This window comes from Xenopus tropicalis, chromosome 8 (assembly GCF_000004195.4).
Source record: "Xenopus tropicalis strain Nigerian chromosome 8, UCB_Xtro_10.0, whole genome shotgun sequence".
NCBI classification, from domain to species: domain Eukaryota; kingdom Metazoa; phylum Chordata; class Amphibia; order Anura; family Pipidae; genus Xenopus; species Xenopus tropicalis.
Window position 1 is genome coordinate 47,287,687 of NC_030684.2, and position 22,812 is coordinate 47,310,498.

The 22,812-nt window shown below is 40.8% G+C and overlaps 1 protein-coding gene across 1 annotated transcript in view; it reads right to left on the reverse strand.

The window, feature by feature from the left end:
• Positions 1-1,119: 1,119 nt before the first annotated feature.
• The window catches only part of LOC100125044 (uncharacterized), a 25,833-nt gene continuing 4,140 nt past the window's right edge, over positions 1,120-22,812 (reverse strand). The window contains 2 exon segments of the mRNA NM_001102964.1: positions 1,120-3,569; positions 6,523-6,696. Of these exon segments, the coding sequence (NP_001096434.1) occupies positions 3,298-3,569; positions 6,523-6,655 (405 nt within the window). The 5' untranslated portion in view covers positions 6,656-6,696 and the 3' untranslated portion in view covers positions 1,120-3,297.

The window sequence follows — 22,812 nt, forward strand, 5'->3', positions numbered from 1 at the left end:
AATAGTAATTAAGAAAAAAAACAGAGATTAGAAAAGGAGAGAGAGAGGGGAGAATTTTTTTTTAGTTTAGTAATTTCACTTAAAACAAATGATGACAAAGTGCAATCCAAGATGCAAACCCTTTATTTACATTGCCCCATATGTAATAAAAGACAATAAGTTTGCCCAGAGTAACCCATAGCAACCATTAAGATGTTTTGATTGGTTGCTATGGGTTACTGCTCCTGGGCAAACTTAGTGCCAATTATTATATAACCCCAGGCCCAGGACTGGCAATCTGTGAATTGTGGAGGGGCTGCTGAAAGAAAAACATCTTTAAAACAACAAAACATCTTTAAAGCACACAGCCCTTTATGATCATATTCAAATAGCTAATCAGATATGCTTTCTACTTACAGGATAGATTTGTAATGTAGAAATACAGCTTAGGTTGAACTGCACATCTTTGCCCTGATCTTGACAGCACTCCTCCCACCACTGCTGACTTATATTATATTCCCGTCTGTAAAACCAACAAGCTTTTTCTAAAATCAATGCTTAATATACTCACATACTCATAAAGAGTGCTTATAGAACAGTCAACAGATGTCTAGTCACCGTTCCCAGAGGCCTGTTTTTCCGTGTTGGTGACTGCTTTTTCCCTGGAATTCCTGAGAGACCTTAGACCAAAACTGTTCTTAAATTAACTAGGGATGCACCAAATCCAGGATTCGGTTTGGTATTGGCTGAATCTTTTGCAAAGTATTTGGGGTTCAGCTGGATCCTAAAATAGTGGATTCGGTGCATCCCTAAACTTAATGAAATATCCCTTAGATTAATGATACCCAGCTTATTGGTCTTTTCAGGATTTATGTCAATCTTTGATTCCATCACAGCCTTAGGCCTTTTTTTTACTTATTTTGTTTAAGACTTCCCTTAAAAAACTGGGATGTTCTTTCTGTCTCACCTCCCTTTGATGTACCCACTGTGCAGTGCTCCCTTTCCCTCGTAATCCCTTCCTTAAAAATTACATTCCTTCCTTATACAAAAGGCTGTTTCTCTTTCTCTTCACTTATATCTCCTTTCTTTGTCTATCTCTCTTCTTTCCTGCTATAATAACTGCACTATATTCTCTTTTGCTTTCCTCACTCCCCCCCCTCACTTTCCTACTTGTACTCCTGTGTTTATGTTATACTATGTATTTCTTCCTTTTAGTCTCTATAATCTCATATTCCACTTTTGTAATTCTTCCTAGCATCTGTTGTTCCAGTTCATTATGTTTCTTTAAATCATTAAACTGTTCCATCTTTTTATTCCTGGCTTCGCTTTTTCTATTGCTAATTTATCAGTATGTCAATCAATAAATATTGTCACTAAATTAAAACTGCATTCATCCAGTGCTCTGTTCCACGCATCTTTAAAAATCAGTATCTATAATTTCAACCATATGGATTCTGAGCCCTCAAGGAATGTATTTATTTTCCTAATAGTTCATTAATATAGTTTTATTCTATCATATTTTAGTTCTTCATTAAATCTTCCAGTTCCTTAAATGAATCATAATATTCAATATCTAACCCCCCCACCCCACTGACCACTCTGCACACCGAACCCCTACCGCTCTCATAGTCTGCAGGGTCGCTGTTGTTGTGCTCAGTCTGTTCAGACCCCTGCAGCTCCCTGCTTGCTAGCTCCCTATCTATTTGTACCCCCCACCAACTGTGCCCAAGGCATGTGACTTGCCTGCAAACCTAGCTCTGGCTCTGAACTATAAATTCATAGAAAAGGAGAATATAAATATTTACAGAACATTCATTTCATTTTTAAAATAATCACATATTTCATAATATAAACCCCAATATGAATTCAAATCTATAATCAGGGTGGTCAGTCAGTCAGTAGATTTAAGGAAAGTGCAGGGTTAGTAGATCAAAAAGTCAATTTAAGCAATAATAAAAAAGAGGGCCTCCAGTTTCAATGTCCATGAAAGAGTGGTAGCCACATACAGGGGGAGTAAGGGGAATTAAGCACACAAATTCTGAGCTCCAGTCACTATATTATTTTGCTCCCATAAAAACTATTATAATACACTAATTATAGTAAATGTAAATATTAGCCCCTATATACTGTATACACTAGAAGGAACAATATTATAAAGACAGATGTTGCATGGTCATGGAACTCCTCACTGACTTCTAATATCCTTATATTGTACAGTAGAATTACTGGTTGTATAAAAGCTGAGATGGCTAGGGCTTCCCATGCTATTCTCACCCTTCCTCGCCTACACCATAAAAGCCAGCCATACGTGCAGTCTCAGTAGTTAGTACCCTTTGTATCTGGTGATGCATGTACTGAATTAAATAAACATTATTAAAGTTACGAGGAGGGGAGATTAAATGAATGCATCTATTCTCACAAGATTAGGCAGTTGGAAGGTTATATGACAGCTCTTTATGAGGTCAACACCGATCCCAGAGGAACACTTCACTCACGGAAATGTACAATGAACAGGGAGCTGCCCAGTTATAGTAGAAAAAAAGCCGTTTTTCAGGCACGAGCAAAACTACAGAATCATAGCTATATTAAAAAGGCTTAAATATCATTTTTGGACAGCCAAAATAATTTAAATGAATAAATATATAATTTATTTATTGCTAATAAGCTGCTTGCAACTGGCTGCCAAACCCCAGAACCATTCATATCAATCCCTGCAGCAAGAGAGCTTACAATCTATGGTCTTATCACCTACACACAACAGTATTTCCATAAGTAGCCAACTTGCCTGTAGGTTCTGTAGCATGAGAGGGAACCTATGCAGACATGAAAAGATACAGTGCCCCACAAACGACTGCTTTCTAATCTAAGGTCTGTTGGTCTTAGTGAAGTTGTTTGCACATGGATAGGAAACTGGCTACAGGATCGGGTACAGAGGTCATATAATAATCTCCCTAATGCTTTATTTACCAGAAGATCCTTCCAGCACACAGGAGGGCACCCATTGCAATTAGAAGAAAGGGGGTTCAATCTGTGAAGTTGTGGAATTCTCTCCCTGAATCAGTTGTAGTGGCAGATAACTGGTTGGAAGGCTTTTTTGCAAGTAAAGAAAAACAGCGTTATGGAAGATAGCTTTTAGTACTAGTTGATCCAGGGACTGGTTCGATTGCCATTTTGGAGTCAAGAAGGAATTTTTTCCACCTCTGCAGCAAATTAAAGAGGCTTCAGAAGGGTTTTTTGCCTTTCTTTGGAGCAACTAGCAATTAGGCAGGTTATATATGGGCATAAACATATGTCCATCTGATACAAGTACAGGAAGCGTCAGGGGCTCTGGATATACTGCGTAACTCTAACTCCCAGAATTCCTTCAGCATTACAACCTGAGGTGGGGAATTTGGAAGTTGTAGTTCTCAGCATCTGGAGCCATTTCAATGAATTTATTAGACTCAAAAAGTTACCTTCTTCTACGGTGGAGTCCAGCTGAGTCACTTTTATAACCAGCAAGTCTACTCGTTCTTGCAGGGAGTTCATGCGCATGTAGAAGCTATTGGCTTCATTAAAGAGCTCACCAAAGATGTCTTCTGCATGGCGGCCTGTTTCATTAGGGAAACATTATGAGAGAAAATATAAAATCTTTTGAATATATTGTCAAGACAATTCGGGTCACCATGCATTAGGCCAACACTGATTCTAAGTTAACTGGAAACACTGACATTTTTAAAGGTGATAGATTCCCTATTTACAAGCAATGTTGGTACATTGTTCTATAGTCAAGTGTCAGGATGTAAAATGCAATTAATTTATCCAACGTGTTTGAGGGTTAATTATATTTGATGGTATGTGAATGCCGGGGGAACACTGGGGAAGTGCCTGCTACATTTACAAGGGGATGGGTTGGACCAATTCTTTGGTTGCTGTGGTTACAGCCCGCATAGCTTACTCACTGCGCTATTAGCATGGCCACTGATGAAACATAATCTGCTCACCTACACTCTACATTCATACATAGCAGCTATAGCGTAATAACGCCTCAGTGAATCAGGGGTGTTTATAAAGGAACAGTGGAAAATTTCCAAGCATAAACGTATAGATGGAGCTGACCTTACTGATTCATCTGGCGCACAAAATACAAATAGCACTTTACTTTAGTTCGGAAAGAGGTGCAGCAGTGTGTGCCAGATACATCATTTAGACATGATTTACCTGTAACATCAAGTCTCTGATTATACATAGTTTATTAGCAGGCCGAGGAGCTATACTGTTGCCCAGCTATTTCCTCCATTCTGCTCAAAAAGTTGTATCGGAATAATAAAAAGTCAGGGTCCCCCTCACCTTTAGTTATGGTTGCCTTTCTCTAACTGCGCAGCACTAGAAATATCTCACAGCTGTATAAATTTAGCATAGCGGTTATTTTGCTAGAGCTGTGACTAATTCTGTGAATCAGAATGATGTTTTTCATTCTGGCTCTCTAGTGACACCTAGTGACAATTTCTTAATATCCTTAAGTACTTCTAGATCACAGAACTTTCATCTGTTGTCTTGTTACATTTTAGCCCATAAAAGTTTATAAGTGAGTATTTTTCAATACTTATCTTAATGCTATATTCATTGTGGCCTAATACATCTACAGCTATTTAGTTAGAGGGAATAAAAACCTGCCATTTCCAGTATTCTTCAGCATTTAAGCTGGCAGAGACATGCTGGAAGCTGGAGAAAAAACTACTAATGTAATCCGACAATCTCAGGTATTATTATATACATGTTGTAGAGGATCTTAAAGGGTTGGTTCACCTTTAAGTTAACTTTTAGTATGTTATAAAATGGCCAGTTCTCAGCAACTTTTTAACTGGTCATCATTATTTATTTTGTATAGTTTTTGAATGATGTGCCTTATTCTTCTCCCAACAGCAAAATAACTACTATTTTATTGTTATTATTACTTTGTATTACATATTTTTCTGTTTAGGCCCTCTCCTATAAATATATCAGCTTCTCAAACCACTCCCTCGTTGCTAAGTTAACTGAAACCCTAGCAACCAGCTAATTGCTGAAATCCCAAAACTAGAGAGATGCTAAACAAAGAGGGAAATAATTTTAAAAAAAAACACAAATAATAAAAAAATGAAGACCAAGTGCAAATTGTCTCAGGAAATACTCTCTAGATCATACTGAAAGGTAACTCAAGGGCAAACAACCCCTTTAACTGAAATACATTAAACTATTAATAAGGATATTGTAACTCTAATGTGATTTGTAATATCTTTATATTTAACAGCAGTAGTTCATTATCTCTTTACAGTATAACAGGGCACATTTACCATAGCCCTAGGCATAAGTGTAAATGCACTAAGGAGCACAAACCTGCACACCTTGGGGTTTATGCACTTACCTGCTGCACCTGGGGAACCAGTTTATGCAGACTATGTCCTGTACCTGCCCTGTACCTGCTAATACCAGTGTGGTCGCTGCCTGCTTTGTCCATTGTTTGGGCTTAGACTTGGTCAATTCTTCCTGTTCCTTTCCTTGGACTTTTGCCCATCTGCCTTACCAGCCTGTGTGCCTTACTTGCCTTGCTGTGTCAGAGCCACCCTTCATGCCTGCCTGTTATAGGACATGTAAAGCCTGGGAGAAAGGTAAGTAGGAGGTAAGGTAAGTTAAATGCCACTAATGTGCAAAGTTTTTTCCATGCACCAGTGCAGTTTTCTCTGAACAGAAGCCCAGGAAAAAAAAACTTGTAGGTGCCTAACATTTTGGCCATACATGAAATGAGCTTTACATATCCTTTAATCCCCCCTTCTACCTTGCCTTGTTAACCTGGCATCAATAAAGTGTTTGCTAAGCACCTGTGCTGCCTGTTTCCCACTTCAGCTCCATCCTTGGCCCTCACTCAACCCTGAAAGGTAATGCGTCTAAGTGGCTTATTGTGGTCCGGAGAAATGAATTTATTTGCAAATGACATCTTATTGTATTTAGACATGTATTGTGTATGCATTTCATATATTTTTCCAATTCTCAGGTTGTACATATTAACTTATATAAAGCTATTGCCTTTCCTCTGGGAAATGTACCAGTGAATTACTGTATACTCCTCTAAAAATAGAAGGAATGTGCTCAAAAAAGTTTTGTTTCAGACTTATTTATTGAGAAATTCCACCAAAAACCCCACTAGTCCCGCCCATCTGTTCCACTTCCTGCTGGCTGAATTCTCTGGATGTGCAGGTGAGCTGATAGGGAACTGATGCCTGCCTGTCTTATTTCTACATAGAAAAAGAAAATCAGTTTTAAAATTCTGAATTATTTGATTAAAATGGAGTCTATGGGAGATGGGCTATCTGTAATTCGGAGCTTCCTGGATAATGGGATACCTGTATATATATAAATTTGCTAATATATATATATTGCATATATATATATAAGAATATAAATTCAGCAGTTACAAAGGACACTGCAATTCAGCTGAAGGATAAGTTATATTCTGATGAAAAAATAGGTTCCTTTTATTCTTATCATATAATCAAAGGCTCCAAGGCCTTAGCGGTTACTTACTAAGGCTGCCGAGCTGTTTGATGATGGCAGCCAGGGTGCTGTTGGTGACACACTCCAACTCACTGGTGACTCCATCTGGCACAGTTCCTCGGCATAAATGCCGTGGCTCTATATTTCTCTTAACCAATGGCATTCTCTTGGATCGGTTGGGCTGGAATGGACATCAAAACAAGCCTGAAAATGAAAGAAAACAGTAAGTATTAATATACAGCCAGGGTTGAAAGCAGAGAAGCCAGTATTTTCTACCTCAAAAATCACATGTATGAGTTGGAAGGTTTGGGCCAGGGCCCCTGGTTCCATTGAAACAAACTTTAAGGCTTCAGTGGACAATTACATTCTTGATAGGATGTCTCTTTCCTGTTACAACACAGTCCTGTTTCATATATATATATATCGCCTTGGTTGGGGAATGAGATGCTGTACATATTTGAAGAGCCAGCTCTTTTATCCCACTCCTCCATTGTTTTTTCCACTGGCTTCCCCACATGCACAGTCAGTTCTTTGTACAATTTCACATTTCCCCTGTAAAATGTATGGGACAATTTATTAATCAGCATTTTAATGAGCAGTCCGATGCATACAACTTATTAAAAATATAACAAGCACTGCCAAGCAATATAACCCACTGAAAATGAATGTGTTTGACAGCTCAAATGAGTCAAGCACATTTGGACAATTTGCAAGACCTAACTGCTCTGATATATGTGACAAATCATTAACATTCTCCTTCTGGAATCCCCCATTGGTCTTTAACAAATCTGCCCTATAGGAACAGCTTTCCTCCTGACGCCCCCTTTGTCCAATATTGGCACGTTTTCTTCTATTGTCTGCCCTTTCACATTCAATATTTTTGTCTGCACAATGAGCACTTTTGTTCTCTCCCACCTCTCTATTGATCTGTCCTTGCAATATCCAATGTGTTACTTCTACATTAAAGTCTAAATCTTTTATTTGGAAAATGATGTATTAATTAACATGCAAATTGCAAACCATTAATCTTTATAATTTCCTTACTCAATGGATTAGTCAATCTTGCTGTACAGAACTGTTATTAAAAGTTATTAAATGGAATTTTAAAAAGTTAAAATCATTTTTGTTCTTGAATAGGCAAGCCCTATTCATCAGTTCTGCCATGGTTTAAGCCTGAGATTATAGTGACCTCCTCCAGTATCATTTGCTACTATGTTAGAATCATATTGTAAAGGGATGTTCAACTTGTTGAGGCTATATAAACAATATAAACAAACAATGATGAAGATGAAATCCTTCTGTCTTAGTGGTCTAACAGGGAAGTGGGGAAAAGTTTTGATCATTACAATTTTTATGACTTTGGCAAAAAACATGGGAATAAATGGGATACTGTTGTATGAGAATATCCTTCCTGTAATCAGGGCCCTTAATATAAGCACATTAGGAATGGTCTGCTTATAAATCAGAGAAATATTCCAGTTTCTACTGATTTTCTAGTGCTGAGAATTTCTTAGTAGGGTACTTAACGGAGACAAAGCATAAGTAAAATCCTGCAATAATGAATAATATATAATGCTGGTTTCACAAAAATTGATCATTATCTTTAAAAATGGCCCCTTTATTGGTGCTCCCTATAGATCTGCTATGGTTTGTGTTTTAAACCAGAGGTGGGCATGTTGTATTTACTCAAGTGAAACAGATGGGCGGGACTAGAGGGGTTTTTATTTGAGAAACTGTTTAATAAATCAGCCCAATATACAGCTTTTTAAAGCACATTCTTTCTATATTTCGCGATGTATATTGTTTTGTTGCACAATCTTGTTTTTTTACACAATATGTCTTCGTTAAGGGCTGATATTCCAACAATCTTTGCCCTAAGAGAATAATCAATAAAGTGTAAGGCAGAACTATTTGCATGCAGTGCCTTTGTTCATATGGGAATCGCTGTGAATGATTATAGCCTGCATGCCATTCAGAATGAACTAACTAGGCAGTGGCAGTTCCAGAGGAAGAAAAAATGTAATTCCTTTTCTCTCTTATACAAGGTGAAGAGGGTAGAGCTTGCACCAGTGTCCTTTACTCTTAACTCGCCTTCTTTTTTCACTTCTCTGTACATATTACCTATTGTTGCTTTCATTTTTTTTCTTAGTTCTCATATAGAAATGAGAAATGACCATGGTATAGGCATACAAAGCAAATGGCTGGGTGAGCATAAGGGCCCACTGACCCCTGGGCCCCCCATGAGTTTTCCTGGTATCCTGGTGGGCCAGTCCGATTCTGGCTTGCACTTTATAATGGTTCAGGTACAAGTGCTCTGTGCATAGGACCTAAGCAGTGTTGGACTGGGACCCCAGGGGCCCACCAGAAAACCTTGGACCATAGACCAACTCTCCAAACTATTTTCCTCCTTTCCCCACCCAACCTCTTTATTCTCCTAGTATCTTTTATTTTTATGCTAGCACCTATTCTTACATTTATTTCTCCTCTTTGTTCCTATTCGGAAATAGGGAATGACCATGAAGCAGGCCAAATGATCAGGAGCAGGAGGGCCCACTGACCCCTGGGTCCACAGGGAGTTTTCCTGGTATCCCGGTGGGCCAGTCCGACACTGGACCTAAGGGATACAATTTTGTGCCCCTAAGGCTGATGCCACATGTGGCGTTTTTACGCTGCGTATTTTCTCAGCCTAAAAACGCAGCACAAGCCACACAGCCCCTGACAAATCCCGTTTCCATGGTGCTAATAGTGCGAAATAGTAAAAAAACGCTGCGTATTTCAGCTAGGTCTGGCAGCTGCCTTTGGGTATACATAGGAATAGCTTGCTGTGCAAATACTGGCGTATTTCGGCAAACGCTTGAAAAATCCGTGCTAAGGCGTTTTCTAGCGTATTTACGCTTTGTGTAGTTTGCTTTGAGTCTTTTCAAATTATTTCTATGGATGATGATATTGTGCGTTTTTCAACCGCTGAGAGAATTAGAAAATACGCAGCGTAAAAACGCCACGTGTGGCATCAGCCTTAGCAATGCAGTACGCTCAACCCCCAGTCCCAGATTCTTACTGAAAAGTCCATCATTTCCCCCCTGATCTCTTGTACTGAATGATAAAAAAGATACAAATTTAATCAAAAAGTAGCTTTTGTCAGAGAGCCAGAAAAGTTAAACAAGCTTCACCTGCACTTAGAAACATTGTTTCTCACATTTAATTAAAAAGTAGCTTTTGGCAGAACCTAGAAAGGTAAAAAGCCCCACCTGCACCATACAATTGTAACTAATAAGCTAAACAGGTCTCAGCTGCCTGTGTGTGCCATACTCTGCCTGCCCTTAGCTGCCTGTGTGTGCCATACTCTGCCTGCCCTTAGCTGCCTGTGTGTGCCATACTCTGCCTGCCCTTAGCTGCCTGTGTGTGCCATACTCTGCCTGCCCTTAGCTATCTGTGTGTGCCATGCTCTGTCAGCCCTATGCTGCCTGTGTGAGCCATATACACAGGCAGTATAGGGCAGGCAGTACATGCAGTGACACAATGCTGGCACTGTTCCTACAGTCCTACAGTCTGAGGTGTGAAGAGGTGAACAATGTGGGGTCTTACAGTCTGAGCCTGAGGTGTGAACAATGCAGGGGGTGAACAATGCAGAGATTAAAAGGTGTGAACAGTACAGGGGATTATATGTTTAATCAATACAGGGGTTTACAGTCTGAATCTGAGGTGAGAACCATGCAGGGGGCCAGTTAATCTCAATAATGATACCATTTAAATCTTACTCAACGGTAAGCCATCCAAGCTGCCAGACAGGTGGGGGACAAACAGAGCGGCCCACGGGCTGCCAGTTGGACAGCACTGATTCAGATGAAGCAGGGTTTTACATCTGAGCTGTTTTATGCAATATATTTTTATGGAGACCTACATTGTTTGGGGGTATAATTTTCCTTAAATGTTTTCAGTAACAGCAACTAAAAGGCTTTGGCCCAGCTGTATTTGTGTTGTAATTCCGCTTCATTAGAAAGTTTAATAGCGGTAACAGTTTTCATGTGACAGCATATACAGCACCAGTGGCAGTGGGCAATGCACATACAGAACTCAGCATCTGGCCCTGTGATCAGCAAGTATCTCTATGGAAACACTGCGTGTAGGCAGTCCCTACAGGGAGACGTGCAACTAGATTCTCAGCTACCTTACAATTAATGCCACAAGATAGAAGCTCATATGGTTCCAACCATGGATGTGATTTACCCAGGCCACTTGCCATAAACAGTACGGGGAGGTTCTGCAAGGAGCTCCAGCTGCCGACTCACTGTATTGATGCATGGTTTAGTCAATAACGGCACAAAAGGGCAACGCTACCATTAATGGGAAGTGAATCACGGGCCTTTTGATCTACGTAAGAACTAGCAATGACCAACAAACCCAGCATGTCACGAGTCTCAGAAAGAAGTCATACAACACTAAATTACTTAGCTAAAAGGTGGGTGTTTATATTACTGCACCCCTTTATATCAAATATAAATAAATAAAAATGAAGCCCCCCCCTCCCCCAATTTTGGGTTGTGACTTTAATCTTCAAGCCTCTCTTGGGCAAAAAGTTAGTGATTTTATACCAAATGCGCCAAATGGCTCTCATATACATTTCTAAGGAGGATATGTTTTGGAACTTGCACAGGTATGGGATCTGTTATCCGGAAACTCTTGTATCCAAAGTTCCAAATTACAGGAAGGCCATCTCTCAAAGAGTCAATTTTTATCAAATAATTCAAATTTTAAAAAAGGATTTCCTATTTCTATGTGATAATAAAACAGCACCTTGTACTTGATCCCAACATATAATGAATCCTTACTGGATTTAATAGACTTAAAGTATGGAGATCCAAATTACAGAAAGATACCTTATCTGGAATACCTCAGGTCCCAAGCATTCTGAATAACAGGTCCCATACCTGTATGTAGTTATGGTCAAATATCATTTTCATTTAGGTTAGTAGGTGGCAGTAACCCCCAAAGCTGGTTCTATCTATATAGCATCTCTTAGATGTTCATTGATGGACCAGGAGACAAGATACAGACGAGTAGGTACAGGTGGCCCTATATCTGGCAGGTTACTCCTGTTAGCGCTCTCCTTAGAATTGTAAGGCAGTTAGGTTAACTAGAAGGGGCACCCAATGTGGAGTGTAGAGGCTTGGTGATCCTGGCTAATAGATCACCAGTTAGGGACAGGGGTGGGCCAAGCCAATCTGTGCCCTAGCAAACCTAGTCAGTGGCCACCATGCCCCTGCCGCTCACTGTGAAGGTTTAGGCTAGGGTCTGGAATTTTGAGGAGCTGCTGACAAGCCACACATTGCACATGACAGAGGGCAAGTGGGCTCCTAGCTGGCAGGGGGTGCCACTTTGTGCTTTCAGACTACTCTGCTGTGAGGCAGCATTAGTGCAGTGCAGGTCGGCTGGGTGAGGCAGAGAGAAGTGGTAATGTGAACTGTGTAACAATTGTGGCCCATACCTGCTAGTGCAAACATCATTTCAAGTGGGACATTGGTCTTATGTCCACCACTTACACAGTCACTAGAATTCTAATTTATGGCAACTAATGGGTACATGCTTGCAGAAAATGCTTGTGGAACATGTTAAAAACCAAATATTTATGTATTATAATTGTCAGGACCTCTCTATGTAACAAAAAGGATTGAAAAATATCAAACAATGGACACTAAGGACACTTCATTATGCCGTGTAAAACAAAATTTGCAGAACAAATGGTGTAAAAAGCTGTGTAAAATAAATGTCAAATTTCGCTCTCCAAATGCCAGATTTTATGCTATTATTTTACGTAAATTCCAGCGGAAGAAAAAACATGTAAAAAAAAAAGATTCCATTTTTTACACGTTTAAGCCTGGCCATGCATGGCATAATAAATAGGCCCCAATATATGCCCAGCTGGCCCTTTAGGCACCACAGTAAACTTTCTTCCAAAACTGCCCACATGTACAACTGTCACTCCAGGCTGGGACATAAATGTCGGCTTCAATAATGCCTGCTCCCAGGCATGTGTAACCATAGAAACCTTGTATAAACCATAAGCACAATGAAGGGAGGTAATTAGTGCAAAGTAAATAATTCATGAGAGAACAGGCCTGAGATGCCAAAGGGAGAGAAAGTACAAAAATGTCTTTTAGAAACCAAACCGTATAGGAGATTTGACTGCTTGTTCCCAGGACTGGTGATGGCGGGACTATGCATGACTCTTTTCCTATAAGCCTGATGCTATTACTGGGATTACTGTAGCTGATGACAGTAGGGTTCATTTGCAATGTTACTGCACAAGTACTGGAGAGGTATGTGAGTGCAAAATTGCAACCCCCTGGCTTATACAGAGCTCACTTGTGTCTGTACTATTGTACTATTAAATTCATTGCAAAGTGCAGAATGCATCTCACAAGGGCACAGGGCACCCCTGTACTTACCAGCTGACAAAAGCAGGCATTAGGACTCTAGGATGCCATCATTTCCAATTCCGCATGCCTATGTCTGTAATACCATAATATTGCACCTTCTGCACCAACAAGTTCCAGCTGTGGGCTCCTTGTAGTGCCACACATTAAAGCCAATCATAAGAGACTTGCAGAGATCCCTGACATTCTGTTCATGGCCAAGCCCGGACTGGCAACCTCTGTATATTGGCAAATGCCAGGGGGGCTGCTGTTAGATGCCATAGACAGTCACTATCTATTGGGCTGCTTGGGTCTATTTGGGGTTCTGTGTTCTTGTAATGCCAGAGCCAATTTTGAATCCTAGTCCACAACTGTTTATGGCTACTGAGTAGGGTTGCCACCTGGCCAGTATTTCACTTGCCTAGGCAGTAAAATACCAGCCATGGCTGGGGATGTTTTTACAAATTTACCGGCCTCCAATCCGCCTGCAGCCTACCTCCTATTCCCTCTCTCAGCTTCCTTTTTAACTCGACCCCAAACTCAAACCTCATGCCCCGCCCCTATTGATGTAATTGCTCCGCCCCTGGCTGGTAAGAAGTCTGAAAGGTGGCAATCCTACTACTGAGTAGCAGCAATCAAAACACTTTATGTGCTGTAGCCCAAAGGACCACCATCAGTTTTTTTTTTGTTTCCACTATAAGTTCAGCCAAATCATCCTTTCCAGCGTCTCCTTATTACATAACATATTGCAACTGCAATTCATACCTATTAATATCATATATTATATACTATAATTAAACTTCAGAATGGCAGAGATTGTGCTGATTAGGTGTTTAGAGCAAGTGCAAACAGAGCAGGCAGGATTCTCATTCAGGTGTCCTCTTGTATCTATTGTTCCATTGGCCCTGGAGAAACTGTAAAAAATATTATTGTAAATGTTGCTTTAAGAATCCATCTTTATGCTTGGAGAACTACAACTCCCATAATGCTCTAACCTGTCATACTATGCTAAAGAAGGCTGCAAGTTGTAGAGTGACACTCCTATAGAAGGTATATGTCTACTTTAAAATACAGCCAGAAGGGGCATAAGCACAGAGTAGCGCAGATTTCATGCTAACTACACCAATATGCAAGTTCAATTCTGTGTTTGATATATTTCATCTCAGACATAAGGTGGTGAGCGGAGCATATGCTTGTACGCAGGAATGTGCTTTGTGTTATATGAGGAACATCTGTTGCTGTGGAGCAGGAGAGACAGTGTGCTGCCCGCTAGACACCATGGTTTCATTTCAGGGTTTAATTAGCAATAAGAACGTCAGGATTTTTAAGCATTCTTTGTGCTGCCAGAAAGCTGTTTTCCCAATAATGGATTACTGCTTATTTCAGCGAAAAATGTTGCTTCCCGACTCATGGCTGGACTGGATTATCAGACTGCAGAGTCAGAAAAGCTTATTAAAATACAATATTAAAACACCAATACAAGCCATATTTCTTAGTACAATTATCCTCGGTTTACATATCTTTAAAACAGAAGTCCAACTTACATAGAAAGTGATACTGTGATTTTTTTCTTAATGAACAAGGAAAGCCCCATTCACTGGTGGCAGCCAATATGTTGGGCCCAGGGAAAAAAACTGATGCAGCGCCATGCCACCACCTTACTTATCTTTTCCAGAAAAACGTAGGGAATGTGCACTTATACCACTCTCTATCCATAAATTCTTACTGCTAGACTCAGTGACCCCCCAAAAAACAGAAGAAGTTTCATTAAGATTCTTGATTGTGATTGTTATTATGAATTATCCCTGTTGTTATTATTATTATGTGTGATTATTCAGACAATTATTCATCTATTCATCTTGTAGTCAACTATTATAACAACAGCCTTGTTGCTCAGATAAGTGACCTAGGCAACCAGACAGCAGTATTGCAAGGTTTGTAACTATCCCTGTTTTGGCTCTCTGTCCCCTTTGCCTTGGCTAGTCTTTTAGGCATAGTGCTCTCTGCTGTAGTTTGGAGAGTTGTTCACCTTTAAATTGACTATTAGTATGATATAGAGAGTGATATTCTGAGATCATTTGCAATTAGTCTTTATTTTAATTTTTTATTATTTTAATTATTTAGCCTTTTATCTAGCAGCTCTCTTCAGTTTGGAATTTAAGCAGCTAACTGGTTGCTAGGGTGCAAATTACCCTAGCAACCAGGCATTGAATAAGAGACTGGAATATGAGTAGGAGAGGGCCTGAATAGAAAGATACCGTAAGTTATAAAAAGTAACAATAAAATGGTTGCCTCACAGAGCTATCATTTTTTGGCTGCTGGGGTCAGTAATCCCAATTTCAAAGTTAAAAAGAAGCATAAGGCGGCATATAATTCAAAAATTGTAAAAAACGAAAAAATAAAAAGTAAAAATGAAGCTCAATTGAAAAGTCTCTTAGAATTAGCCATTATATAACATGCTAAAAGTTAACTTAAGTTGAACTACCCCTTTCAACTGCTGCACAAATGGGCACATCATATAAATTGTGGGGGGGTTACCACTAGAGTAATTATAATAAACAGAAATGAATTAAGTGAAACTACAGAAACTAGAGAATCTGTAGAAATGATACATTCCAGTTGCTTTAGTAATTTTCTTTTTTTTTAATAGAAAATTATGAAAATGTATATTCTGTTTACGGAAAATTTTTGAAGGCTAGTGTTGCGTTTAGCAGGAGAAATCAAAACAACACAAATTTGACCAGCAGGTGGCAGTAGACAATAAAACCAAGCACACAGCCAGAAGAGAGAGAAACCACTTTGTAAAAGCAGTTTGAAAGGTTTGATTCTGCAGAGACACTAAAGCAGCAGGAATCACAATCAGTCAGCAGTCTGGCAGCTCAATCATTTCATACTAATCACATGCTAATCACAACAATGACTCTCATATGGTTTTCAAACTCAGTGAGTAATCCTTTAATAGGATAACACATAGCTTTTCTCCCTGTAGAGGCATCCAGCCATTCTTCCGAACTGACCTGTAACCTGATTATCACACCAAAGACTCATATGAGGTTGGTCATACCCCTACTGCACCCATCACACTGAAGGAGCTGTAAATGCTTTTTAATGACTGTCAAATGAAAGTCCTTTATCATTATTTTCTATTAGTGGAAATCAAGGTCAAAGTCAGATATAGTATGGCATAGTACTGCCATAGGTCACTGAGTGGTAGCTTTTTGCTTAATCCCCCTGTCTAGTCTGGTAAATCGTAAAGATGTGAACTCACAAAAGCAAATCATGTAAAACTGCCCACAGCGCTCTTTTAAGCACTTTTTTAACTGTCTTTTTTCCTGGTGTTTAAGATATTAGCATTTTTTTAAACTACTATTATAGTGAATTTGAAACAACTGCACCACCCCGTTGGTCATTTTGGTCAACTGGTTACAGCTAAAAATTTGCTTCCGGAGACAAGGAACATCTGATGTTGCTCTGCTTATAAATCACCAAATGTCAAAAGTCTCTTCTCGGCTTGCTGTCAATTTTAAGCAGACTATATAAGTTTAAAACTGCCAATATCTTGAAAACTAGAAAAATAATTAATGTATATATATTAATACATATAATGTATATATATATATATATATATATATATATATACATGTGTTTACATTATAGGAGCACTGCCCAAGAGGATATCTATTATTTTTGTTGTGTGCATGTTCATGTCCCTGGCTTACCAAAATCTCATCTATAAGTAGTATAGAATCCTTACTACACATAAGACAGGCTGGAAGCAGTTCAACACATATTATCAGAGTTATTAAGAAGCATTTACAGTCTGTGTATTGATTTCTTCCCCTGGTGCTATGTCCCTGCACTGTTCCCCCTCCCTACATCTCACAGCCAATACTGCCTGGAAGCGTGCCATGCTGTAGAATAAAAGCTATATCCCACATAAAACACATTGCCTGTGTGGTATATTGTCAAGTCAGCAGCTGACAGGAGCAACGGAAATGGCTAGGAGTGATGGAGAGGGACACTAACAGAGATCCGGTTTCTGGAACAATGTGGGACACTAAAAAATGTGTAAGGAATTGTTACAAGACAGGTCCTCAAACCTTCTATAGTTTGAATAAACTGGATCTTACATGTGTAAGCGTGGCCACCATCAGAAATTTTACAAGTAAAGCTGGCCACACATGGGTAGATATAAGCTGTTGTTTTGCCCCCTTCAGACTGAGTTGGCAGATTCTCTGCCCGTGTGGCCCCTTCTATCAGATATCTGACTGAAAATATAAGGCAAATTTTGAAAATCCCATCCAATGAAGACAGCATTGGAGTGTTGATGTGGTCCTTTCCTGATGGGCCAGCATAGCCTCTGTTCTGGCATGGGAGCCAAACAATCATTAAGTCCAATATAGCCCTTCACATAAGTGACCAAACACTGATGACTTAAAATCACAAAGGATAAGTGAATGGGCACCCAACAGGTATTGGTACTCTATGGTGTGGCCTCCTAACGGACTTGTTCTCTTTAGAGTCTCCAGGGGGAAAGCAAAAAAGTAAATAGCAGAATAAAAATGCCTCACTGCAAACACTTTTTACTTTTATTACATTTCTACAAAGTTTCCCTTATTTTCTATGGAATGTTACTGAAATTTGCAGCGACTGGACACTGTGCTGGAACGAATATTGGATTTGTAGTTCTGAAAAAAAAAGAAGCTGCTAAAGAGTGGAACGACTTGTCTCCCATTTGTTGCTTATGTTACACCGTGAAACCTATTTAATAGCTGTCTAAATGTAATCTCTTGGAAAACCATGCGGAAAAGCACATTTCACAGCGTTTTCAGTGCTTACTGCCTCTATACATTAATACTTAATTGATTTAGAAAATAGCCAAGGCAGCTGTACAATTGTTCTTTAGTAAAATTAGCAAGATAATATATATATATATATTTATATATAAAACAGGGACCGACCTAATATCAGAGTGGAGCAAAGCGCAGCTTACCCCAGGGTGCCATGGGGTAATGTAAATGACCCCTTTGAAGTCAGTTATGTTCCTTGTTTCCTGTGCCTAGGTTCTAGGTCATTAATTGCCACCAGAAGCTGAGGCCAGGAAGCGAAGCAACCACATATGGCGGCCACACTGCACGGCTCTGCAGCTTTGGCTTTGTCTCCTTTAACGATTAGCAATTATAATACAGAATGATAATGTGTACTTTGCATTATGGAAGTGTAATATCTAATGACTTGCACAAAAATAAGTTAAAAGACAGGTAATGGCATTTTCCAGCAAAAAATATCATCATCATCCTTTAATTTTGCTGTGTCAGCTTGTCAGGATCTTGAACCAAATTAGACTGACAATTACTGCTCTACAACAGTGCTGTCCAACTGGCAGCACCTGGGTCACATGAGGCCCACAATCTCAGATTCAGGCTGTAAACCCTTGAAGTGTTTACACCTATAAACCCCTGTATTGTTCACACCTGTACGTTCCTCCATTGTTCACATCTGTAAGGCCCTGCATTGTTCACACCTCATATATATGCTTCCCGTGTGCCTTACTCTGACTGCCCAACAATGCCTGTCTATGCCATACTCTGCCTGCCCTATGCTGCCTGTGGGTGCTATATTCTGCCTGCTCTATGCTACCTGTGTGTGTGCCATACTCTGCCTGCCCTACAATGCCTGTGTGTGCCATACTCCATCTGCCCTATGCTGCATGTGTGTGCCATAATCTGCCTGCCTTACAATGCCTATGTGTGTCATACACTGCCTGCGCTATGCTGCATGTGTGTGCCATACTCTGCCTTCCCTACAATGCCTATGTGTGCCATACTCTGCCTGCCCTACAATGCCTGTGTATGCCATACTCTGCCTGCCTTATGCTGTATGTGTGTGCCATACTCTGCCTGCCTTATGCTGCATGTGCGTGCCATACTCTGCCTGCCCTATGCTGCATGTGTGTGTCATACTCTCCCTGCCTTATGCTGCATGTGCGTGCCATACTCTGCCTGCCCTATGCTGCATGTGTGTGTCATACTCTCCCTGCCCTATGCTGCCTGTGTGTGCCATACTCTGCCTGCCTTATGCTGCATGTGCGTGCCATACTCTGCCTGCCCTATGCTGCATATGTGTGTCATACTCTCCCTGCCCTATGCTGCCTGTGTGTGCCATACTCTGCCTGCCCTTTGCTGCATGTGTATGCCATACTCTGCCTTCCCTATGCTGCGTGTGTGTGCCATACTCTGCCTGCCCAACAATGCCTGTCTATGCCATACTCTGCCTGCCCTATGCTGCCTGTGGGTGCTATATTCTGCCTGCTCTATGCTACCTGTGTGTGCCATACTCTGCCTGCCCTACAATGCCTGTGTGTGCCATACTCCATCTGCCATATGCTGCATCTGTGTGCCATAATCTGCCTGCCTTACAATGCCTATGTGTGTCATACACTGCCTACCCTATGCTGCATGTGTGTGCCATACTCCGCCTGCCCTACAATGCCTGTGTATGCCATACTCTGCCTGCCTTATGCTGTATGTGTGTGCCATACTCTGCCTGCCCTGTGCTGCATGTGTGTGTCATATTCTGCCAGCACTATGCTGCCTGTGTGTGCCATACTCTGCCTGCCCTATGCTGCATGTGTGTGTCATACTCTGCCTGCCCTATGCTGCCTGTGTGTGCCATACTCTGCGTGCCCTACAATGCATGTGTGTGCCATACTCTGCCTGCCCTACAATGCCTGTCTATGCCATACTCTGCCTGCCTTATGCTGCATGTGTGTGCCATACTCTGCCTGCCCTACAATGCCTGTCTATGCCATACTCTGCCTGCCCTATGCTGCATGTGTGTGCCATACTCTGCCTGCCCTATGCTGCATGTGTGTGCCATACTCTGCCTGCCCTATGCTGCATGTGTGTCATAAAATGACACAGCACCAGGCAGTTGTTTGATTGAGAGACTAGAATATGAATAAGAAAGGACCTGAATAGAAAGATAAGTCATAAAAATACCAATAAAATTGCTGCCTCGCAGGGCTATTGTTATTTTTGACCGCTGCTAAGAATAGGTTATTCTATAAAATACTAAAAGTTAATCTGAAGGTGAACAACCCCTTTAAACACTGCAATGGCGGGCATGAGCTGGGAACAGATAGTACCTGTAGAGGCCCCATCATTACTTGGGTTCTGAAACAAAAATTTGCTGATGAATGGTCAGCGCCACCTCAGGGGTCCTGGCTAAGTTGTTGCCGCGCCCCCTCACTCCCCCGGCGCATAGCTTTTTAGTGTCAGAGAGGGGGGGCGATATAGGAATTTTGGCTCGTTAAGGTACCAAGAGGGGATTTTTACCACCCACGGTAACTTGTCCGGCACTGCCGCCAGAGGCAAGTGTCTCAACTCACCTTATGGCCGCCTCACCCCTGTGTATGGTATGGCATGGGGGGGCTACCAAATGTTACACTTGTATGGGGCACTAGTGATACATGTGGGCGTTGATGGTGGCTCAGGGTATAATAGAGAATCCTTGACGACTGCAGGCAGCACTTTGCATTTCTGATTAGTGGGAAGCACAGATTCTATTGTTCTGCAGGGTTTATTCATGAAAAGAGCTTCTTATGGAACTACAAAATGTGCACTCTTTCTATTGCTAATTTACAGACAGTCAAATGAAATGTAATTACTATTCCCTTACACTGGTTGCTGCTCCTTTGCAGCAACTGAAGAGATCCAGGAAACAGAAGAATCCTGTTAGCTTTGCTCCTTTCTGCGCAGGCAGCCCTAGTTACATAGAAGTATATCCATGTTTGGGATTGGGCAGTTGCTGCCAGGACTAGCAAGTCTCTTGTTTGTGGCTTCTGCCTTTTATCTGAAATAAAGTTAATGGGATGGTTCACCTTTAGTATGTTATATTCTAAGCAACAATTCAATTGGTCTTCATTATTTATTTTTTATAGCCTTTAAATTATTTCCCTTCTTCATCTGACTCTTTCCAACTTTCAAATAGAGGTCACTGACCTCAGCAGCCAAAAAACTATAAAAAGCTACCATTTTCTTGCTATTGATAAGGTGGCCATACACAGGCAGATTTTAGCTGCCAATTAGGGTCCTTCAGACCTCATGGACCTACCCAACTGATATCTGGCCTAAAATTGACAGGTTTTATTTCCATTGGATCCGAAGGCCCACATACCCGCCATTTTATTTCATTCCAAAAGATTGAATTAGCCCGATATTGCCCACCACACAGTGGGCATATCGGGAGATGATCTGCTTGTTTGGCGGCCGCGCCAAATAAGCGGCTCGCACTGTGTATGATCAACTTTTATTAATAATTTTTTCTATTCAGGTCCTCTTCTATTGATATAACAGTCTCTCATTCAAACCATTTCCTGGCTGATAAGGTAATTTAAGCCTAGCAACCAGATAACTGCGGAAATTCCAAACTGGAGAGTTCTTAAACAAAAATTAATGAAGACCACAGAGCTGGTATACAGAGCTAAACTACCTTACTTGATCAGAATGCACTCTGGCTTGCCCATGCCTTGTGGGTGAGTTTGCCAGCAGAACCCCCCATTTCTGAACAGTCTGTAGAGCAAGCAGGGGAGAGAAGAAGATGTTGTTCTGTGCCAGCTGGAAAGTCTCACTTGCCAACTTCTGCATCTGAATGAATTCTACATTGGCACAAAATGCCATAAATTGACTAGTACTGCCAAAAGTTTGTCTTTTGCAGCCTAACATTATTTTTATAATCATTTATTTATATAGAACGCCAACATATTCTGGAGCACTTTACATATATCATGTACATCAACCCCTGCCCAGGTAGAGCTTACAATCTAATGTCTATTAATTCAACAAAATATGGTAACTCTTTCCAAATGAGACAATTCTGGTTGGTTTTATCCTGCAGAAATTTTGACTTAAGGTCCCCATACACGGGCCAATTCTAGCTGCCGATATCGGTCCCTTAGACCGATTTGGAAGTTAATCGGCCCATGTATGGGCACTACCGATGGGCCTGCCCGACCGATATCTGGCCTGGAATTGGGCAGATTTTGATCAGGCAGTTTAGAAAATCTAGTCAGATCGGGGACCGCGTCGGCTCCGGTCCCCGGACCGATGTTTCCTATGCCCATCGTTATAATTCGATCGTTTGGCCCCAGGGCCAAACGATCAAATTATCCTGGATTCTCCCAATATCGCCCACCCGTAGGTGGGGATATCAGGAGAAGATCCGCTCGCTTGGCGACATCGCCAAGAAAGCGATCTGCCCGTGTATGGGGACCTTAATTCCTAGTTGCAAATTTGTTGTTAGTCTAAATGAAGCACAAATCATTGTGGAAGGGCAGGGAAGGTTCAATAAATGCAAATACATGGGGGGGGGAGGTAGAAATCATGGCTTACCAGTAATATGGATGCATTCTGAGTCCTTGACATAAGTAAAAGACTGTCCCAGTTAAGAAAGATCAGCAAATCAGAGGAAACAAACCCACTGCATGTTTCACATATGTAACAATGTCAGTTTAGCAAAAAGATTGGTGCCCACCCTTTACCAGGCCTGTGTAACATAAGTACAGACCCACATTTATAAAACACTGACAGTAGCCAGCTCAAGCGCTAGGAAGTGTAACAAAAGATAGTTTTGGAATGCAGAGTTTTGTTTCTCCTGTACGAAATGTAACAATGAATTGTCCTCAACAACAGCTTTGAGAAAGGATGTAACCTAAGATATATCCTATTCAAGGATAAGCTCTACTGTCACTTACAATGTAAAAGAGCGACTCCACCCAAAACCTGTGTATTAATGAATTAACATTAGTATATTTTCAATGATTTTTTAAGTTATTTGTAAAGGCAATTGCTACTGGAAAGCAGTACAGGTATGGGACCTGTTATCCAGAATGCTCGGGACCTGGGGT